This window comes from Callorhinus ursinus, unplaced genomic scaffold (genome assembly GCF_003265705.2).
Source record: "Callorhinus ursinus isolate GAN/ISIS: 27379988/994484 unplaced genomic scaffold, GSC_fseal_2.0 scaffold25, whole genome shotgun sequence".
Classification (NCBI taxonomy): domain Eukaryota; kingdom Metazoa; phylum Chordata; class Mammalia; order Carnivora; family Otariidae; genus Callorhinus; species Callorhinus ursinus.
In genome coordinates, this window is record NW_027397087.1 from 5,602,780 (window position 1) to 5,620,483 (window position 17,704).

At 35.3% G+C, this 17,704-nt stretch overlaps 1 protein-coding gene across 2 annotated transcripts in view; it reads left to right on the plus strand.

Annotated features, from left to right (window-relative positions):
* Positions 1–17,704, plus strand: part of SPRED1 (sprouty related EVH1 domain containing 1) — a 120,540-nt gene that overhangs the window by 73,155 nt on the left and 29,681 nt on the right. For both annotated transcript variants that reach the window (XM_073876776.1, XM_025884065.2), the window contains exons 3-4: positions 4,779–4,947; positions 8,301–8,350. In XM_073876776.1, the coding sequence (XP_073732877.1) occupies positions 4,779–4,947; positions 8,301–8,350 (219 nt within the window). The remainder of the gene's footprint in view (positions 1–4,778; positions 4,948–8,300; positions 8,351–17,704) is intronic.

A 17,704-nucleotide genomic window follows, 5' to 3' on the forward strand; every position in this document is an offset into this window, starting at 1 on the left:
TGTTTACTTTTCAATCGGTTTTGATTAAGTTATAGTTTTTTTTTTGCTAGGATACTGGCTATTTCACTTTTTCAAATTTGGGGGTATAAAATCTTACACTGTATTCCTTATTACTTTCTAAAGTTTTGCTGTGCTTTCAGTTTTGTTCCCCTTTCATTCCTACTACTGTTTATTTGTTCTTTAAAGAAAACCAATTTATTTATTTTAGAGAAAGAGTGTGCAGAGGGGAGTGAAGGGCCGGGCTGAGGGAGAGGGGAGAATCCTTTTTTTTTTTTTTTAAGATTTCATTTATTATTTGACAGATACACAGTGAGAGAGGGAACACAAGCAGGGGGAGTGGGAGAGGGAGAAGCAGGCTTCCTGCTGAGCAGGGAGCCCAATGTGGGGCTTGATCCCAGGACCCTGGGATCATGACCTGAGCCGAAGGCAGACGCTTAACGACTGAGCCACCCAGGTGCCCCGGGGAGAGAGGATCTTGTGCAGACTCCACACTGATTATGGAGCCTGAGGGGGGGCTCAATCTCAGGACCCTGAGATCATGACCTGAGCCGAAATGAAGAGTCTGATGCTTAACTGACAGTGCTACCTAGGTGCCCCTGTTTATTTTGCATTTATGCCTTTTTTGTTTATCCATAGTATAAGATCTCCTGTACATCTTTTACCCAAATACACCAAATTTTTCCCCCAAATATGTCAGTTTTTTAACATTTTGCCATGTTGGTTTTGTCATTCTCTCTCCCTCCCCCAGCACGCGCACACACACACACACACACACACACACGCACACACACACACACACACTTGTTTCTGAACTATTTGAAATAAGTTGCATATATTCTGCCTTTTACCTCTTAGTACCTCAGTGTATTTTTCCTAAGAACAAGGATATTTTCTTAGTCACAGTTAAAGTATCCTATTTAGGAAGTTTAACATAACTATGGTACTTTAATCTACAGTCCATGTTCCAGTTTTTTCAACTGACCTAATAGTGTTCTTACAACATTTTTGTACCTTCCATATAAGATCACATAGCACTTAGATGTCACATGTCTTTATTCTCCTTTAATCTGGAGCAGTTCCTCAGTCTTTCCTTTATGACATACATATATTTAAAGAGTGCTGGCTCCCTCTCTTCTGTTGTAGTTGAACTGCTGTTATGTGAGAAACACTGCCATTATTCCTTCTGTTCCTTTTTAAAAATGTCTAAAATCCAACTCAGCTCAGAACATAGCATTAAAGACAAATTTTTATTAATAGATAGTAAAATTATGTATTTGATAATAATACAGTTTGATATTTCTTGATGTCTTTATAAAGGATACTAGCTTTTTATATCATCCAGAAAACTAAATGTGAAGCAACTGTTTGAGATACCAATTATTGATTTTGGTTAGAAGTAATCTAATTTGAATTTGGCACTTTTAGTTCAAAAATGAAATGATTTTTCCTTGGAGTCAAAGATATTTCAGGAAGTTACTAGTGAAAACATTCAAGTCTAGTTACCAACTATACTACTTCTTAGATAATACAATTTGTAAACATGTAATTATCTATTTGTAAGGTAGCAACTATAATAAAGTACATAGTAGTTTGAAAGTACATATTTAATGTTACTCTGCTCTCCCAAATTGTTAGTTGTTATTAATGAAACAAAAATGCACTTGTACCCATTTTTGACTTGGTCTATTTTAAGTACTTTTGGCAAACAGTCCAGTAATTTTATGATGGGAGTTTTGCTCTATATTTCCCAAAATAGCTTGGAATATATCTTCAGAAGTTGCAGTTATTTAGTGACTGTGGCATTTTCCTTTTCCCCTCTCTATAAAATACCCTAGAATTTCTTTCAGAAGAAGGAAAAACACTGGAGGTTGAAATTTTTCACTGCCTTTAGAATCTGTTAACTTTAGCTTCTCAGAATCTCTCCATAAGCTCTTTGAGATCCTAATTTCTCCTCCTTCTTTATTAAAAAAGTCTCTTTATAAATAATGATCTAGTTTTCATAGCGATTATTGTATTGTGGATTAGTGGTGTATCTGATGATTGACATCACCATTACCACTACTATTTATTGAAGCTTTACTATGTGTCAGTTACAAACCAGTGTTAAAATTTTACTGCTTTTTAAAATACTCATGCACTTACCTTTATTGAAATCTTTATTTCTCCATACAGCTTCAAGTTACTGTCTCGTATTATTTTATTTCACAGCACAGATCTAGTGGTAACATTCTCTCAGCTTTTGTTTATCTGGGAATGTCTTAGTTTCTATCCTACTTTTGAAGGACAGTTTTGCCAGATAAAGGATTCTTGGTTGACTTTTTTTTTTCTTTTAGTAATTTGAATATATCTACCCACTGTCTTCTGGCCCCCAAAGTTTCTAAAGATAAATCTGCTAGTAATCTTTTTTAGGATCCCTTGAATGTGACGGTTCACGTTTGTCTTGTTACTTTCAAGATTCTCTCTGTATCTGAAGTGTGGCTCTCTTGAATTCATCTTGTTTGGAGTTTGTTGAGCTTCTTAGATGTTTATATTGATGTCTTTCATCAAATTTATGAAGTTTTAAACTATTATTTCTTCATGTATTTGCTTGGCCCCTTTTCCTTTTCTTTCTGCAGCTCCCACAATATGTGTGTTGATTCTTTTTTTTTTTTTTTTTTTTTTTAATTTTTTTTTTTGGGGGGGGGGGGGGGGTGCAGTGCAGAGGGGCAGAGGGAGAGGGAGAGAGAATCCCAGGCAGACTCCATGCTGAGAGCAGAACCTGACACAGGGCTCAGTCTCATGACCTTGAGATCATAGAGCCAAAATCAAGAGTCTGATGCTTTACCAACTAAAACACCCAGGCACCCCTATGTTGGTCCTCTTTATGGTGTTCCACGGTCCTTTAAGCTGTTTGCTTTTCTTTAACTTTTTCTTTTTGTTATTCAGACTCAGTAATGTCTATTGTCTATTTTCAAGTTCACATATCTTTTTCTGCCTGCTCAAATCTGCTTTTGAATCTCTGTAGTGAATTTTTTGTTTCATTTATTGTGCTTTTCAGCTCCAGAATTTGTTTCTTTTTAGATTTTTTTAAAATTTATTTATTTATTTAATTTTTTTGATTCAAGATTTTTTTATTATTGTTAATCACCATACATTACATCATTAGCTTTTGATGTAGTGTTCCATGATTCATTATTTGCATCTCTTTATTAATACTTCATTCTGTTTGTACATTGTTTTCTTAACTTTCTCCTTAAGACAGTTTTATGGGGTTTTTTTTTGGTTTTGTTTTGTTTTGTTTTTAAAGATTTTATTTATTTGACAGCAAGAGATACAGAGAGAGAGGGAACACAGGCAAGGGGAGTGGGAGAGGGAGAAGCAGGCTTCCTGCAGAGCAGGGAGCCCGATGTGGGGCTCCATCCCAGGACCCTGGGATCATGACCTGAGCCGAAGGCAGACGCCTAACGACTGAGCCACCCAGGTGCCCAATTTTATGGTTTTTTTAAGCCTTGGTCTAATAGATCTGCCATGCCTTTTTTAGGCACAGTTTCTCTTGATTTTCTTTTTTTCTTACAGTGGGAAAAGGAAAAAAAATGAATTTACTGTTTGTTTGTGTGCCTTGAGCTTTTTTGTTCAACATTGAACATGTGAATCTAATTATGTGGTAACTCTGGAAATCAGATTGTCCCCCTTCCGCAAGATTTGCTTTTTTGCCTTTTTTTTCCTTTAAATTGTTGTAAGTTGTCTCTGTGCTCAGGATCTGCCTGAAGTGTAAATTTAGGTCTTCTCATGTCTTTTTTGAGTATTTCCTTGGGTATGAATAGTCACTTTCTAATTTTCCCCATGAATGTGATTGTTTTTGACTGTCCTAGTCTTTAATGTCTGGCACCCCAAATGGGAAAAAGTAAAAAATGATAGATAAAAAAGGATGCTGATCCTTTAAATAACCTGGACATCTCTTCCTTCTGTTGAGGAGGGACTTGCAACAGTAAGGGAAGGTATAATAATTATGGTTGGCCTCCTCTTTGTCTGTGCCTCTCTGATCAAAGTCAGCCATCAGTAATCAGAGCATAGATCACCGATATTTGGAGGACAGGGTCCTTTTTACCAACCCTGGCTCCTGTGAGTTGTGCGCGACCTGCTCCAGGAACATGCTGTGCATAACTCCCTGCCATGGGGGATGGGTAGCTGCTACTGTACTAATGCTGAGATTGATCAAAATTAACCCCAGTTTACTGTGTGTGTGTGTCTTCCCTTGGGAGTTGCAAACCTTCTAACAGACTAAGGAGTTCCAACATAGTTCTTTTTTTTTTTTTTTAAGATTTTATTTATTTGACAAAGAGAGAGAGACAGTGAGAGAAGGAACACAAGTAGGGGGGAGTGGGAGAGGGAGAAGCAGGCTTCCTGCTGAGCAGGGAGCCCGATGTGGGGCTTGATCCCAGGACCCTGGGATCATGACCTGAGCTGAAGGCAGACCCTTAACGACTGAGCCACCCAGGCGCCCCCCCAACATAGTTCTATAAGACAGATTCTGCCACTGTAATTGTTGTCTAGGTGGGGAGAAAGTTTCCTTCTTACTTTGTCATCTTCCCAGAATCCTCTTTTTAATCCCATTTTAAAATTTCTGTATTGAGTGACTTTATGAAGTAGATTAAGTAGCAAGACCTCTATATTAATGGTGGGGGAGAATGCATTTACTGAAATATAATAGCTCTTATTCTCACTTCAGTTTGTATTTAAGAGCTACATTAGATTATTTGATACATGTATAGTAATCTTTGGCATTTAACTTTTGGCAGGTGGTTTTGGAATGTATGCTTAAAAAAGACCTCATTTACAATAAGGTCACTCCAACATTTCACCACTGGAAGATTGATGACAAGAAATTTGGCCTTACTTTTCAAAGTCCTGCTGATGCTAGGGCTTTTGATAGAGGCATTCGAAGAGCTATAGAAGATATTTCTCAAGGTAGGTTTTCTTGACTATTTTCTTAATTTGTTTATCATATATAGTAGAGTAGAGTGATTTTAAACAAGTCAGCTATTGTGATGTATGTGATTAGCTTTGATAGCTCCCTGTAGGCAAAGGTAAAATAATGGGTTTTTTAATGTTTTATATTTGTCACATCATAATATATACCACTTATGTGTATTTTCTTGAACCCATCAATAGCAGCCTTCAGATAATGCAAATAAGTAGGAGCGTGAAGAGGGAAGGGTCAGAACTTTCAAAATCCTTGTGTGTTGTTATATCAGTCATATCCTTGTGTTTTGGTCATAAAAAAAAAAGAAAATTTCTAATCAAATATAGTTGACCCTTGAACAACATGGGTTTGAACTATGCCAGCCCACTATATGTGGATTCTTTTACAGTACAGTACCATAAATATATTTTCTCTTCCTTATGATTTGCTTGGTATAATGTTTTCTTTTCTCTATTTTATTCTAAGAATATAGTATATAATACATATAACAAACAGGGTATGTGTTAACTGTTTATATTATTGGTAATGCTTCAGTCAACAGTGGACTATTGTTAGTAGTTAAATGTTTGGGGAATCAAAAGTTGTATGTGGATTTTCAACTTCACTGGGGCGGGGCAGGGGTTGGGGCCCCTAACCCCCCTGTATTGTTCAAGGTTCAACTGTATTTGGTTATTAGAAGTTTTCTCTTTTTCATATGTAGACTCCATTTTTCCTATGGCAAACCTTTTCTTGAAATTCTTAACTCTTTACCTGATTTTATTATTGAGGATTGGTAGAGACCACAGCCCCATTTATCTCTTTGTATATTTTGCCGATCTGCTAAGATTATTAACTCTAAAGCTTGCAGGAAAAAAGAATATTTACATGTAAGACTGGCCTCTGCTTAATTAAGCAAAAAGAAATCACTTTAAAGCCCATTTCTTCCCCACACTGAGGTTATAATTAAAACTTGATTTGTTTTTCTAATTAAGAGGAAAATGTCTCTATAAATAGAAATCACCTTCTATATAAAGTAACTGAATCAAAATATATTAGGCAGAATTGTGATTTGTATATTTTGAAGATAACATTTTAATAGGAAAATTAGAAGAAATGAATGAGCTGACCATAGGCAAGAACATGGAAATGCTTAGTACAAATATGTACTGATAGTGCATGAAACTGTGCTTAAATAATTTATTTAGCTATTTTAAAAGATTAGAGATTGGTAAACAATCAATGATTTCCAGTTCAGAAAAATTTCCGTGGAATAGTAGCATTCATTTTATCTTTATTATAAGAACCTGTAAGTTCTTTCTAGATCATTGTTCTCAATGTTGGCTACACATTTCAGTCACCTGGGATACTTTGAAAAACAGTAACTCGTCCATACTCCGCAGACTATTTGAATCTGTCTGCCTAGGGAGGGGAGCTGAGGCATCCATTTTTTTTTTAAGTTCCTCCTATTTCAAACGTGATGAAGAATTGTGAAATGATTATGAATTTAGAGGGGAAAAAGGTTCCTGAGATTCTCTAGTAGTGGTTGTGGTTCTCAAACCAGTGCAAGAAATAAAAAATACATGAAGCCCTATGCCTCATCCCATAGATTCTGACAATATTGGTTTGAGAATATACTGTGGTACCAGTATATTTTCTAAAAGTTCCCCAGTTGATTCTGATATTTAGCTAGTGTTCAAGAACCAGTACTTTAAAAAGACATTCATTATCCATGCCTGCTGGAATTTTAAATTTATTTTTACTTTTTTTATTAAGTTTTTATCTTCATTCCAGTATAGTTAACATACAGTGTTATATTAAATATGTTTCAGGTGTACGGTATAGTGATTCAACAATACTGTACATTACTCAGTGCTCATCATGATAAGTGTATTCTTAATCCCCTTTACATATTTCACCCATCCCCCAACCACCACCCCTCTGGTAACCATCAATCAGTTTGTTCTTTATAGTTAAGAGTCTAATTCTTGGTGTGTGTGTGTATCTCTCTCTCTCTCTTTTTCCTTTGCTCATTTGTTTTGTTTCTTGAATTCCACATACAAATGAAATCATATGGTATTTGTCATTCTCTGACTGACTTTGCTTAGCATTATACTCTCTGGCTTCATCCATGTTGTTGCAAATGGCAAGATTGCATTCTTTATGGCTGAATAATATTCCATTTTGTATGTATACCACCTCTTTTTTATCCATTCATCTATCGATGGATGCTTGGGGTGCTTCCATAATTTGACTATTGTAAATAATGCTGCAATAAATATAGAGGTGCATGTATTCCTTTGAATTAGTGTTCTTGTATTTTTGTGTGTAGATAGTGGTGTGATTACTGGATTGTAGGGTAATTCTATTTTTAAATTTTTGAGGAACTTCCATACTGTTTTCCACAGTGGCTGCAACAGTTTGCATTCCCTAAAGTGTTATTACTTTTAAGCCCATACTCATGTCTCCATAAAAGCATACTTCTTTCACTAGAATCAAATAGATTGGGTTTCACGTTTTAAAGAACAGTTTATATATGTGGAGGAGCCTATGAACTCCTTGCCAGGTAGAATAGACTATAGTACTAATCTTGTTATTTTTGAACATTTTTAAAAACATACTGGTTAGTGTTATTACCAGCCACTGTATAGACTTTCAACAATCCCATTAAATTTCTCTTACTTAGTCTTCCATGACAATAAGAATAAACTATGCAACCCTTTCGGAAGGACAGATTTCTCCTCATCTCCATGCTAGTATATCTCTCAAGGGTAGCATAAACTCAGAATAGTTTGCTAAGACATCCTTCCTTATTAATTTATTGAAACTAAAGGCACTCCTGAACACCATGAAAATGTACAGAGAGACACTGATACACAAAGATCAATAGCAACAACTGGCTATTGGCTGTCAATAGGGGTTTAAGGCCTATTTCTTTCTTACAAAAGTACCTAAAATCTTAGTTTGGGGTGTTAGATACTGTTTTCTGGGTAAGAATATTTAGAAAATTGAATAAATCACACGTGGGTAAACACCAGGGGAGTTGTAATGTGTATACCCTGCCTAGCAGTTTGAGTATTTTAGAACAATCAGGGGTAGGGCTTACTAGAGATAGTACACTTTCACAGAAAACATTTCTTTAGTAAATAACTGGAAATATACCCGTAGAAAAGGAAAATAATCACTTTATTCTCCTAACAAAGGGGCAGGTATGAGTGGCCAACATTGGACTTATTGCCAGGCAGCCCAGAATGATCTCTGATCAGTTCTACAGGATTATAATGATTTAATCAATTATTCAATAATACTAAAACCTAAGACAAGAATTCTTTGCTTAATTAACATCTACCTGTTTTCTTAGGATGCCCAACATTTAAAAATGAAGCTGAAGGAACAGAAGATGACTTACAAGTAAGTAGTTTGCCTTGAAAGGAATTTCTGAACATAAAGGATAAGGAGGAAATCACTAACCTTAATAAAGAAACAACTTACGTAAATTTCTAAGAAAATTTCTCAGACACTGTATTTGTCAAGAAATACAGAGAAACAGAAGCAATAGGATGTGTGGGCATGTATATAGGTATGCATGTGTTATAGAGAGTTTGTTTTTGGTTTCCTTATGTTCGTTTGTTGGTGGTGGTGGTTGGTTTTTTTGGTTTGTTTTTAAAGGAATTGGTGAGTGATTGTGGGGACTGACAAGTCAGAAATGCACAGGGTAGGTAGGCAGGCATGTATGGCAATTTTGACACGCTTTGATATTTCAGTTTTGAGTTGGAAGGCAGTCTCGTGGCAGACTTCCTTCCCTTTTGGGGGCCCCAGTCTTTAAGTCTTTTCAGAATGAGACCTGTCTTCTTTATGGAGGGTAATCTCCTTTACTTTGAATATACTGATTGAAATGTTAGTCACTTCTGAAAATGCCTCTACAACATTTAGACTGGTGTTTGACTGAATAGCTTGGCACGATAGCCTAGCCCGGTTGACAAATAAAATTAACCATCACATATAAGCAAGGTACGTGTATAAAGAATTTACAGAAAGGGAATTGCAAATTGTTAATAAGCATATGTGAACAATGGTAAAGCAGCAGGTAGTGTAAATTAACATTTTTTAGTTACCAAATGAAGAAAGTTTAAAAATTGACACACACACACACCACACACACACACACACACACACCCACCCGGGGCCCTCTGCTTCTCCCTGTTCTCTTTCTCTCTCTCAAATAAATAAATAAATAAAATCTTTAAAAAATAAAAAAAAAATTGACACTGCCCCATACTGTCTCTGTCTGTGAGATTGACAGATTGATGTCGTGCTGGAGAAAATGTGGATTGGTAGGTTCTTTCTAGAAAGCAGTTTGGTAATATGTATTAAAAAGCCTTAAAAACAGAAACCTGAATGCCTGTTGATCTAGTGAACCAATTTCCAGTAATTTATACTAAGGAATAGAGATGCATAAAGTGTTTTTTGTTCGTTTGTTTTTTCTTGCACAAAGATTTTTTATACACAGATTTTTGGGTGTGTGTTTTTTAAGTATTAATAATAAAAAATAAGCTATTTAAATATTAAGAAAACCTGAATGATTGAAGTAATTAAAGTATGTTTTTATCATGCAACCATTAAACATTTTATTATTAATTTGCTTATACTGAGTAATAAAAATAAAAATTATATGGTGTTACCACTACTTCACTGAAATGTTAAATATTTTTGTTTATTACTTTTGGATTGTGGGATTCTGAGTTATATGACTTTCTTTTTAGAACTTTTCCAAATTTTCAGATGCAGTAAGTATTAATACTTCACAATAATATTAGAACATAGAAGAACCCAAATTTGTCTGTGTACCTAGTATTAATAATCAGTTATTCATATTACTGTAAAAATAGTTGGAACCTAAAGACATGGCAGAATGTTTTATGTGCATTTATTTTTTTTTAAAGATTTTATTTATTTACTTGACAGAGAGAGACAGCAAGAGAAGGAACACAGCAGGGGGAGTGGGAGAGGGAGAAGCAGGCTTCCTGCTGAGCAGGGAGCCCAGTGAAGGGCTCGATCCCAGGACCCTGGGATTACCACCAGAGCCGAAGGCAGACGCTTAATGGCTGAGCCACCCAGGCACCCCCTATGTGCATTTATAATCAGAAAATAAAAATGTTTTTATTTTGGAAAATTTGAGAAATATAGCAAATTTTAAAGAAAAAAAACATACGTATGCTACCATCCGTGATAACCACCATACATATTTTTAAATATAGCCTTTGGGATTTTTTCCATACACAAATGCACATACACATGGGTTATTGTAATATTACACTATAGTCTTTTTTTTCACTCAAATATATATATTATGTCCTTAAATACTTTTTCAAGTTTATGATTTCTAATGTTTTTATGTAATTTGTTTTTTTGTAGATGTATCTTAATTACCAATCCCCCTGTTGTACATTTAAGAATCCTTTGTTGTGTTTAAATATATGAATCTTTTTATTTTATTTTTGATTATTTAAAAATACAGTGAGTTGCAGTTAATTAGATAAAAGAAATAATAAAATGAAAATAATATTTTTTACTTAGGTCTTTAATGAAGTTACATTTTGTTCTGGTATCAGTCAAAATATGAGGCTGGAAATGGGAAAACATTTTCTGGATTACTCCCTGTGATGAAAGTAAATTTGGTTAAAATTCAGTTTCAAAAAGTAGAGTCTCGCATACCAACACTGTTACATAATGGCTATTATTCATTTTAATATTTTTCTGATTCGGTTTCACCTCATTTCTTTGTATACCATTATGTAAAGGAAAAACTGCTATCGGACATAATTGTTTGCAATACTCTGTGCATATAACAGTCAATGGATTTTGTAAAAAACCATTGTTTCCATAATCATATTTGCTACTAGTACTGTATATGTCAAGGCTTTGGTATAGAGTAAAAAATGGGGAAGATATTAATGAGGAATAATAAATTTTCATCTGCCGAAGCAGACGAAAGAGTAAAAAGTTAGGATGAGGAGGCATCTAGTGAAGAGAATTACTATATAACGAAAAGCAAGAGTAGTTACTCTGTTAGCTCTTTGGGGTGGCTGCTTCATAGTAGTGTATCTTCAGTGTCCTCAGTCCAAAATGTTACACACACAAACCCCTAAAAGAGTTATTTATATTTTAGCTTCATTAGAGTCTAAAGCACTTGCTTGGTTTTTTATTTTCATAATAAAATAGAAAATATGCAATGTCAGTAGAGACTGCAGTAGTAGGCTTCCTTTTATTTATTTATTTATTTATTTATTTATTTTTAAAGATTTTATTTATTTATTTGACAGAGAGAGACAGCGAGAGAGGGAACACAAGCAGGGGGAGTGGGAGAGGGAGAAGCAGGCTTCCCGCAGAGCAGGGAGCCCGATGCGGGGCTCCATCCCAGGACCCTGGGATCACGACCCAAGCCAAAGGCAGATGCTTAATGGCTGAGCCACCCAGGCACCCCGTAGACTTCCATTTAAATGTAATTTTACTAAGAGCAATTTTTATATCAAGGTCTAATTCTTGGTTTTACATTCTGTAGTGTTTTTAAAATAGATTATTAAATTATATTCCTTTTGATAGAATCTAATTCTCCTCCCCCCTGAGTGTACATTATGCTTAGTTGTTTCTTAACAAAGAGACTTAATGATAGAAGTGACAGAATGTGACTTCCAAGGGTAGGTCATAAAAGACATTGCAGCTTTTTTCTGGTTCTCTTGAGTTACCTGTACTAGAAAATGACTACTGTCCTGGGTAGAGGACACTCAAGCAACCCAATGGAGATGTCTGTGTGGTGAGGAACTGAAGTCTTGTGACAGTAACAGTGTTAGTGAGCCACCTGGGAAGCAGGTCATTTACTCCCAAACAAACCTTTAGATGGATATAGCCGTAGTTGATGTTTTGATTGTAACTTCATTGGAGACTGTGGCCTAGAACCTATTAACAGGTAAGCTGTTATTGAATTCCTGACCTGCCGAAATTATAAAATGTTAAGTGTTAATTGAAACCTCTGAGTTTGGGGGTAATTTGTTACTAATACAGATTTAGGTATCCATAAATGTGGTGCTACCATAACAAATACTTTAAAATGTGGCATAGACTTTGAACTTGGACAGTAGATGGAAAGCTTAATATCAAGCCTTTGACAAGACTGCCAGTAAAGGCTTAAATGAAAATGAAGAAAACCATATTGGAAACTGGCAGAAAGGTTAGTAACACTGTCACTTGCAGTAATATGGGCCTTAGAAAATGTATCTAATGAGCTAGGTGATCTAGCTAAGGCGATTTTCAAGCTAAAGGTTAAAACTGTTGCTTGGTTTCTTCTTTCTGCTTACGGTAAATAGGGCAAGGAAGGGCTCCTAAACAAAATGGAGCCAGGACCTGCTGGTTTGAAAATTCTCATCCTCTTAGTGTATCAAATTATGCTAAAATTAGGAAATGGTTTCCAGGCAAAGATCAAATCCAGGGCACTCTCAGAATAGCTTTGTCTAAAGATGAAGCCAAGTGTGTGATTTATAAAATCCTTTCTTAAGACCTCAAGACAGATCTAAGGTATGCCTCCAAGGACCTTTCAATCAAAGTGATAGAGCTTATTATCAGATTAGGGTGTCCCTTAGCAAAAATTTAAAGTAGAGAAGAGTTTATTTCAGATTTGTGACTGTGCTTTTTTGTCTTAATAGTGTGAACCCCGATAAGAATCACAAGAGACCCACAGTGTTTTCAAATGAGTTATTTTGGCAGAAGTATCACCACCTTGGACTGAAGAGTGACCCTTTAGATTCCCAAAATTCTGGTAGAAGGCAGGTTAAAACATTCTATACACATGTATGTAAACATGGGCTGCCTTTCATAAAATGGAAGGGTGACTCAGAAATCAGAGACCAAATCTCCAAGGCCAGAGCCAAGAGCCATGGAGAATTATTCCTAGGTCCTAAGTTCTCTTCAAGCAACTTGTAAGATGTTTCTACCTTGATTTCAGAATTACTTTGGATCAGTGACTCCATTGTGCTTCCCATTTTCTTTTGTACATGATGGTTTTCCTCTGCCTATCCTATCTTTGTATTTTGGATATGTGTAGGGCAGATAATTTGTCACTTTAGTGTCCAGGTCTTCACTTTGGGAGAAATTATACTCAGAGGATTGTACTTAAGGAACTATACCTGAGAAGTTTCATGTGTACATGGATCTATTTAGATCACAACATCCTCTATGAGAAGTTGTTGCTCTAAAGGAATAAGACTTGGGGGAGTCTTGGGAGGGGGCGAAGTGTATTTTGTATATGAGAAAACTGTAAATTACTTGTCCAAAGAGTGGTGAACAGTAGTGGTTTTAAAATATGTCCACAAATTCTTTCATACTATTGGCTTCACTCTAGTCTAATTCCCCCCTCTTTGAGTGTCACTGTACTTAGTGACTCACTTCTAACAAATAGAATGTGAAGGAAGTAAGGGTAGGTCCTAAGAAAATTTGTGGCTTCCATCTTGCTCTTTCTCTTGGATCACTGTCTTTGGGAGGAGCCTGCTACTGTGTGCAAGGACACTTGAGAGGTTCTGTGAAGAGATTCATGTGGTGAGGAACTGAGCCCTTGTTTAAACAGCCAGCAAGGAAATGGGTTGATCTTGGAAGAAAGTCCTCCAGCCCCAAACAAACCTTCAGATAACTTCAGCCCTGGATATTACCTTTACTGCAACGTCTTGAGGGACTGTGAGCCAGAGCCGTTCAGCTAAGTTTCTCACTCACAGAAACTGTGAGATAATAAATGTTTGTTCTTTGAAGCTGCTCTTTTATGGTAATTTATTGTGCAGGAGTAGCTAACCAGTACACGAGCAGGAAGGGAATATGATGAGAACGAAAGCTAACATCTGTAGTCATGTTCTTTAATCCTAATCTTCATCAATTCTCAGTTTTTTAGATGATCTCTAGCTTAAGCTAAATTCTGTCTTCCAATAGAAGAGTGTGTTGTATCTTGGTTTTATAGCCCTTTTATAACTAGGAATATGTTCAAGTAGAAAAAAAGTCATCTTTATTGTTTAAAAAAGTCTGACCTGATTATATAATACATTAACCTTAATTACATCAAGAAAGGAGTGGGGAATACTGAGGTGCTAGCAAATATGTGAGATAAATTTTTCTAAACTTCCTATTTGAAAATTTTTTAAAAGAATCGATGTCCAGAATTAAAACTGCCAAAGAAAACTCTTAAATTTACTGTAGTGCCATTTATTTCATGATATGCCAAAGTTTTTAAGTGTCATTCTTATTTTGGAATATATTGGAGATTATAAAATAATTTATTTAACCACTTTATCAGAAATATTTTGTTGTTTTGTAATTCACCTATGGGCTTGGCATAACTAAACATTTTGAAATTATTTGGAATACAAATTGGCTGCGATTTATAGCAGTAATTATATCAGGTTTACTTTATTGGTGATTATTTGCAAAGACAAGGAAAATGGTTTTTAAAGAATAACGATTATCTAATTTTTTTAATCCCAAAGAGGTAATGATTGTGTTTTATTTAGATCATTAAATGTCTTGAAGTCATTAAATATCAGAGTGGGAATTCTCTCCATTTTAAGTATTTATTTATTTATTCAACAGTTAATTTGAGCACCTTTTCTGTTCTAAAGCTATACTAGACATTTGCTTATTTGTTGGTGGGCACCTTTCTGTTTCCAACAATTCAGTGTCTTTATCAGTCATCCTAAATCAACAGGAAGAAGTCTACCTTTTTATTTAATACCTGTCTTTGAAGAGTTAAATAAAACACATCATTTGGATTTAAAATCACATCTTGCTCATCTTTCATCCCTGATGTTTTTAGTACAGTGCTGATCATATACCTCAGTGGTACCCAAGAAGGGTTTTTTAAAGAAAAACCTTCACACTTAGGATTTTTAACCTTAGCTGTAAAAAGGTATGTATGTTGTTTTCATTGGTTTCTTTCTTTGACTCTTTTAATGAGCCAGTTAAGGTTTGTTTTTATTTTGTTTTTTAAATGCTAGTTCATATTTGTTATAAGATCATTTTTACAGTGTTTCTCCAACCAGAGAGCAGCTCTTGTTCAGATATGCTGGATTGGTTAAAAAACAAAAAAGCAAAAACCATTAAACTCACAACAGGCTGTGGTTCTAAGAGGAAAAGATCTCAGATTTCATGCTTTTGGGAAGAAGAAAGATGACACTTAATTGATCCGAAGTGAAAGTTGTCTTATTTTTTCTTTTGGCCACTGAGAAATACTTGACTAACTTACTCTTTTAGAATTTGATAGTGTCATTTCTGAGCCAGAATGACTTAAGAGATTATGATTTACAGTTATTGATTAATGTAACTTTGCTTTAACAAGGGGGATAGGAATTGTTTATTTACTAATTTTCAAAGGTGGGTAACATTTTAATAGGCTCTATATCTGAAAACTAAGTGGATAGACATTATTATTCTTTTTTAAAGACTCTTTTACTTAGAGGGAGGGAGAGTGTGAGTCCTCAAGCAGAGGGTGGGGCAGAGGGAAGGAATCTCCAGCAGACCCATTGAGTGTGGAGCCACAGTTGGGGGACTCAGTCTCACAACCCTGAGATCATGACCCAAGCCAGAATCAAGAGTCGGATGCCCAACCACCGAGCCACTAAGGCACCCCCGTGGATAGGCATTATTTAGCTAGCAAATTGTTGTTATGTTGGTGTGACTGTCACCATCCTACATTAAGTACTAACCCATAGTTGAGTTCCCAAAACTTTAGTATGTTTCAGATTGAGTTTTGTTATGTAACAAGGGAGCAAAAGAACTGTATAACCTTTTTGCCTAATGTTTTTTTTTTTTTTCTTGACTCTTAGACTAATACATCTTCAAGTAGAATATTTGGGTAGTTAGAAAATTATAAAGAAGAAATCAGGAATCATTTATTCCTCCCCAGAGATAACTGCTATTCTGCCTAGGTTTTTCTTTGTTCTTTCGTATTGTATTCAAATACATATTTATTTTATTTTTTTTTAAGATTTTATTTATTTATTTATTTGACACAGAGAGAGCACACAAGCAGGGTGAGAGGCAGAGAGAGAGGGAGAAGCAGGCTCCCTGCTGAGCAGGGAGCCTGATGAGGGACTTGATCCCAGGCAGACGCTTAACGACTGAGCCACGCAAGCGCCCCATATTTCTTTATTTTAAAGTACCAAAAGAATCAGTCTCTTTTCCATTTTGATTGTGTGTGTTGTGGGGGGGGTATTTTAAAGATGTTATTTTTAAGTAATCCCTGTACCCAGTGTGGGGCTCAAACCTATAGCGCTGAGGTCAAGAGTCTCATGCTCCAGGGACTGAGCCAGCCAGGCACCCCTTGATTGTGTTTTGAAAGGAGATTTGTTTGTATTGGTGATGGTAGTGATGGTGGTAGTTGGAATTTAAGTAGTATAAATCCTAAAATTTGAACCCACAAAGTCTGACTTCACAGGTTTTGCATTTAGCCATTATAATCGTGTAACTGTGCCAATTTATTTAACCATACATGTTTTATTGAACCTTTACTTTATTTTCCAGAGCCTCTTACATTAATTTTTGTTGGAATTTTTCCAAATGTGACCTTAGGATAAAATCTTAGAAATAGATTTACCAGTTACAGGATTATATACATTTATATAGTTACGAGGAACAATGTAACTGCTGCTTAATAAGTAAAAAACAAATCAACAGACAATAAACAGTTCCTGAAAACCTAACCCCACCTTTAAGTCAAACTAACTTAATAGAAAAGTAGTTTAGTTTGCGTGTTGATTAACCTAGGGTAGAGGACTTGTTTTCTTTTTTCTGTTTTTGTGGGACATTATGTCTTGGTACATTTCTCATTCCTTCCATATTGTTTCATCACTGATTACTATGTTCAGATTGCTTAAACAAAATTCTGTATGTGCTATTAGTGTTTTTAGACAAAGCTCCTAGACAAATGCAAGATAAAAACTCACAGGTTAGTGTATTCTTACTCTTAAACTAATCAAAGGAACTGAAGAAATGTAATGAGCAGAATAGGAGATAATTGTGGTCAAATCTAAAATGAATTGCTACTGGGTGCTACACCAAAATATTAATGGTGATTTTGCTGGGCTTGTGGAATTGTAATTTTTTTTCTGTGCTTCCCATGTTTGCATAATTTGAGTATATAATTTTAAATGCCAAAAGAATAGCACTTTTGGTAGCATTTTTAACATATGCAATGATGAAATATAAGACTTCTTTATCAAAGAACGTTTTAAAATTCTTCCATCATGCTAAAATTAACTAATAATATAATTACTAAAATCTTCTCTTGTTGGATATAACTCAGCCATACATTTTCAAACCTGTGTTTTGTGATATACAAATACAATAGTAAAGTTCTTGAGCAGTAAGTAGACTGATAACACTTTTTTCACACCTGATTATTCATTGGGAATCATATATTTAAAAAGGTTTGTAGAACAACGCTAAGTTGTCTCTACTCAGAATTATACAGTAGGAAGGGATAAAGGAAGGAGAGAAGCAAAGTCTGTTTCTATTTTCTCTGTAGCTGTCATCTATCTAGCCTTATGTTCTGATAGAGAGCTACAGCTGGAATTATTTTCTTGCTTTACCCAGCATCCTTTTGCCTCTACACATAAAATTGCTATAGTAGTCTTAGAAAAAGGAAAAGCTAAACAATCTCTTAGCAACCATAGGAGAATAATTATTATACCAGCCTCTGAGAGTGAAGCAGATTTCCACTGTATATTAAATATT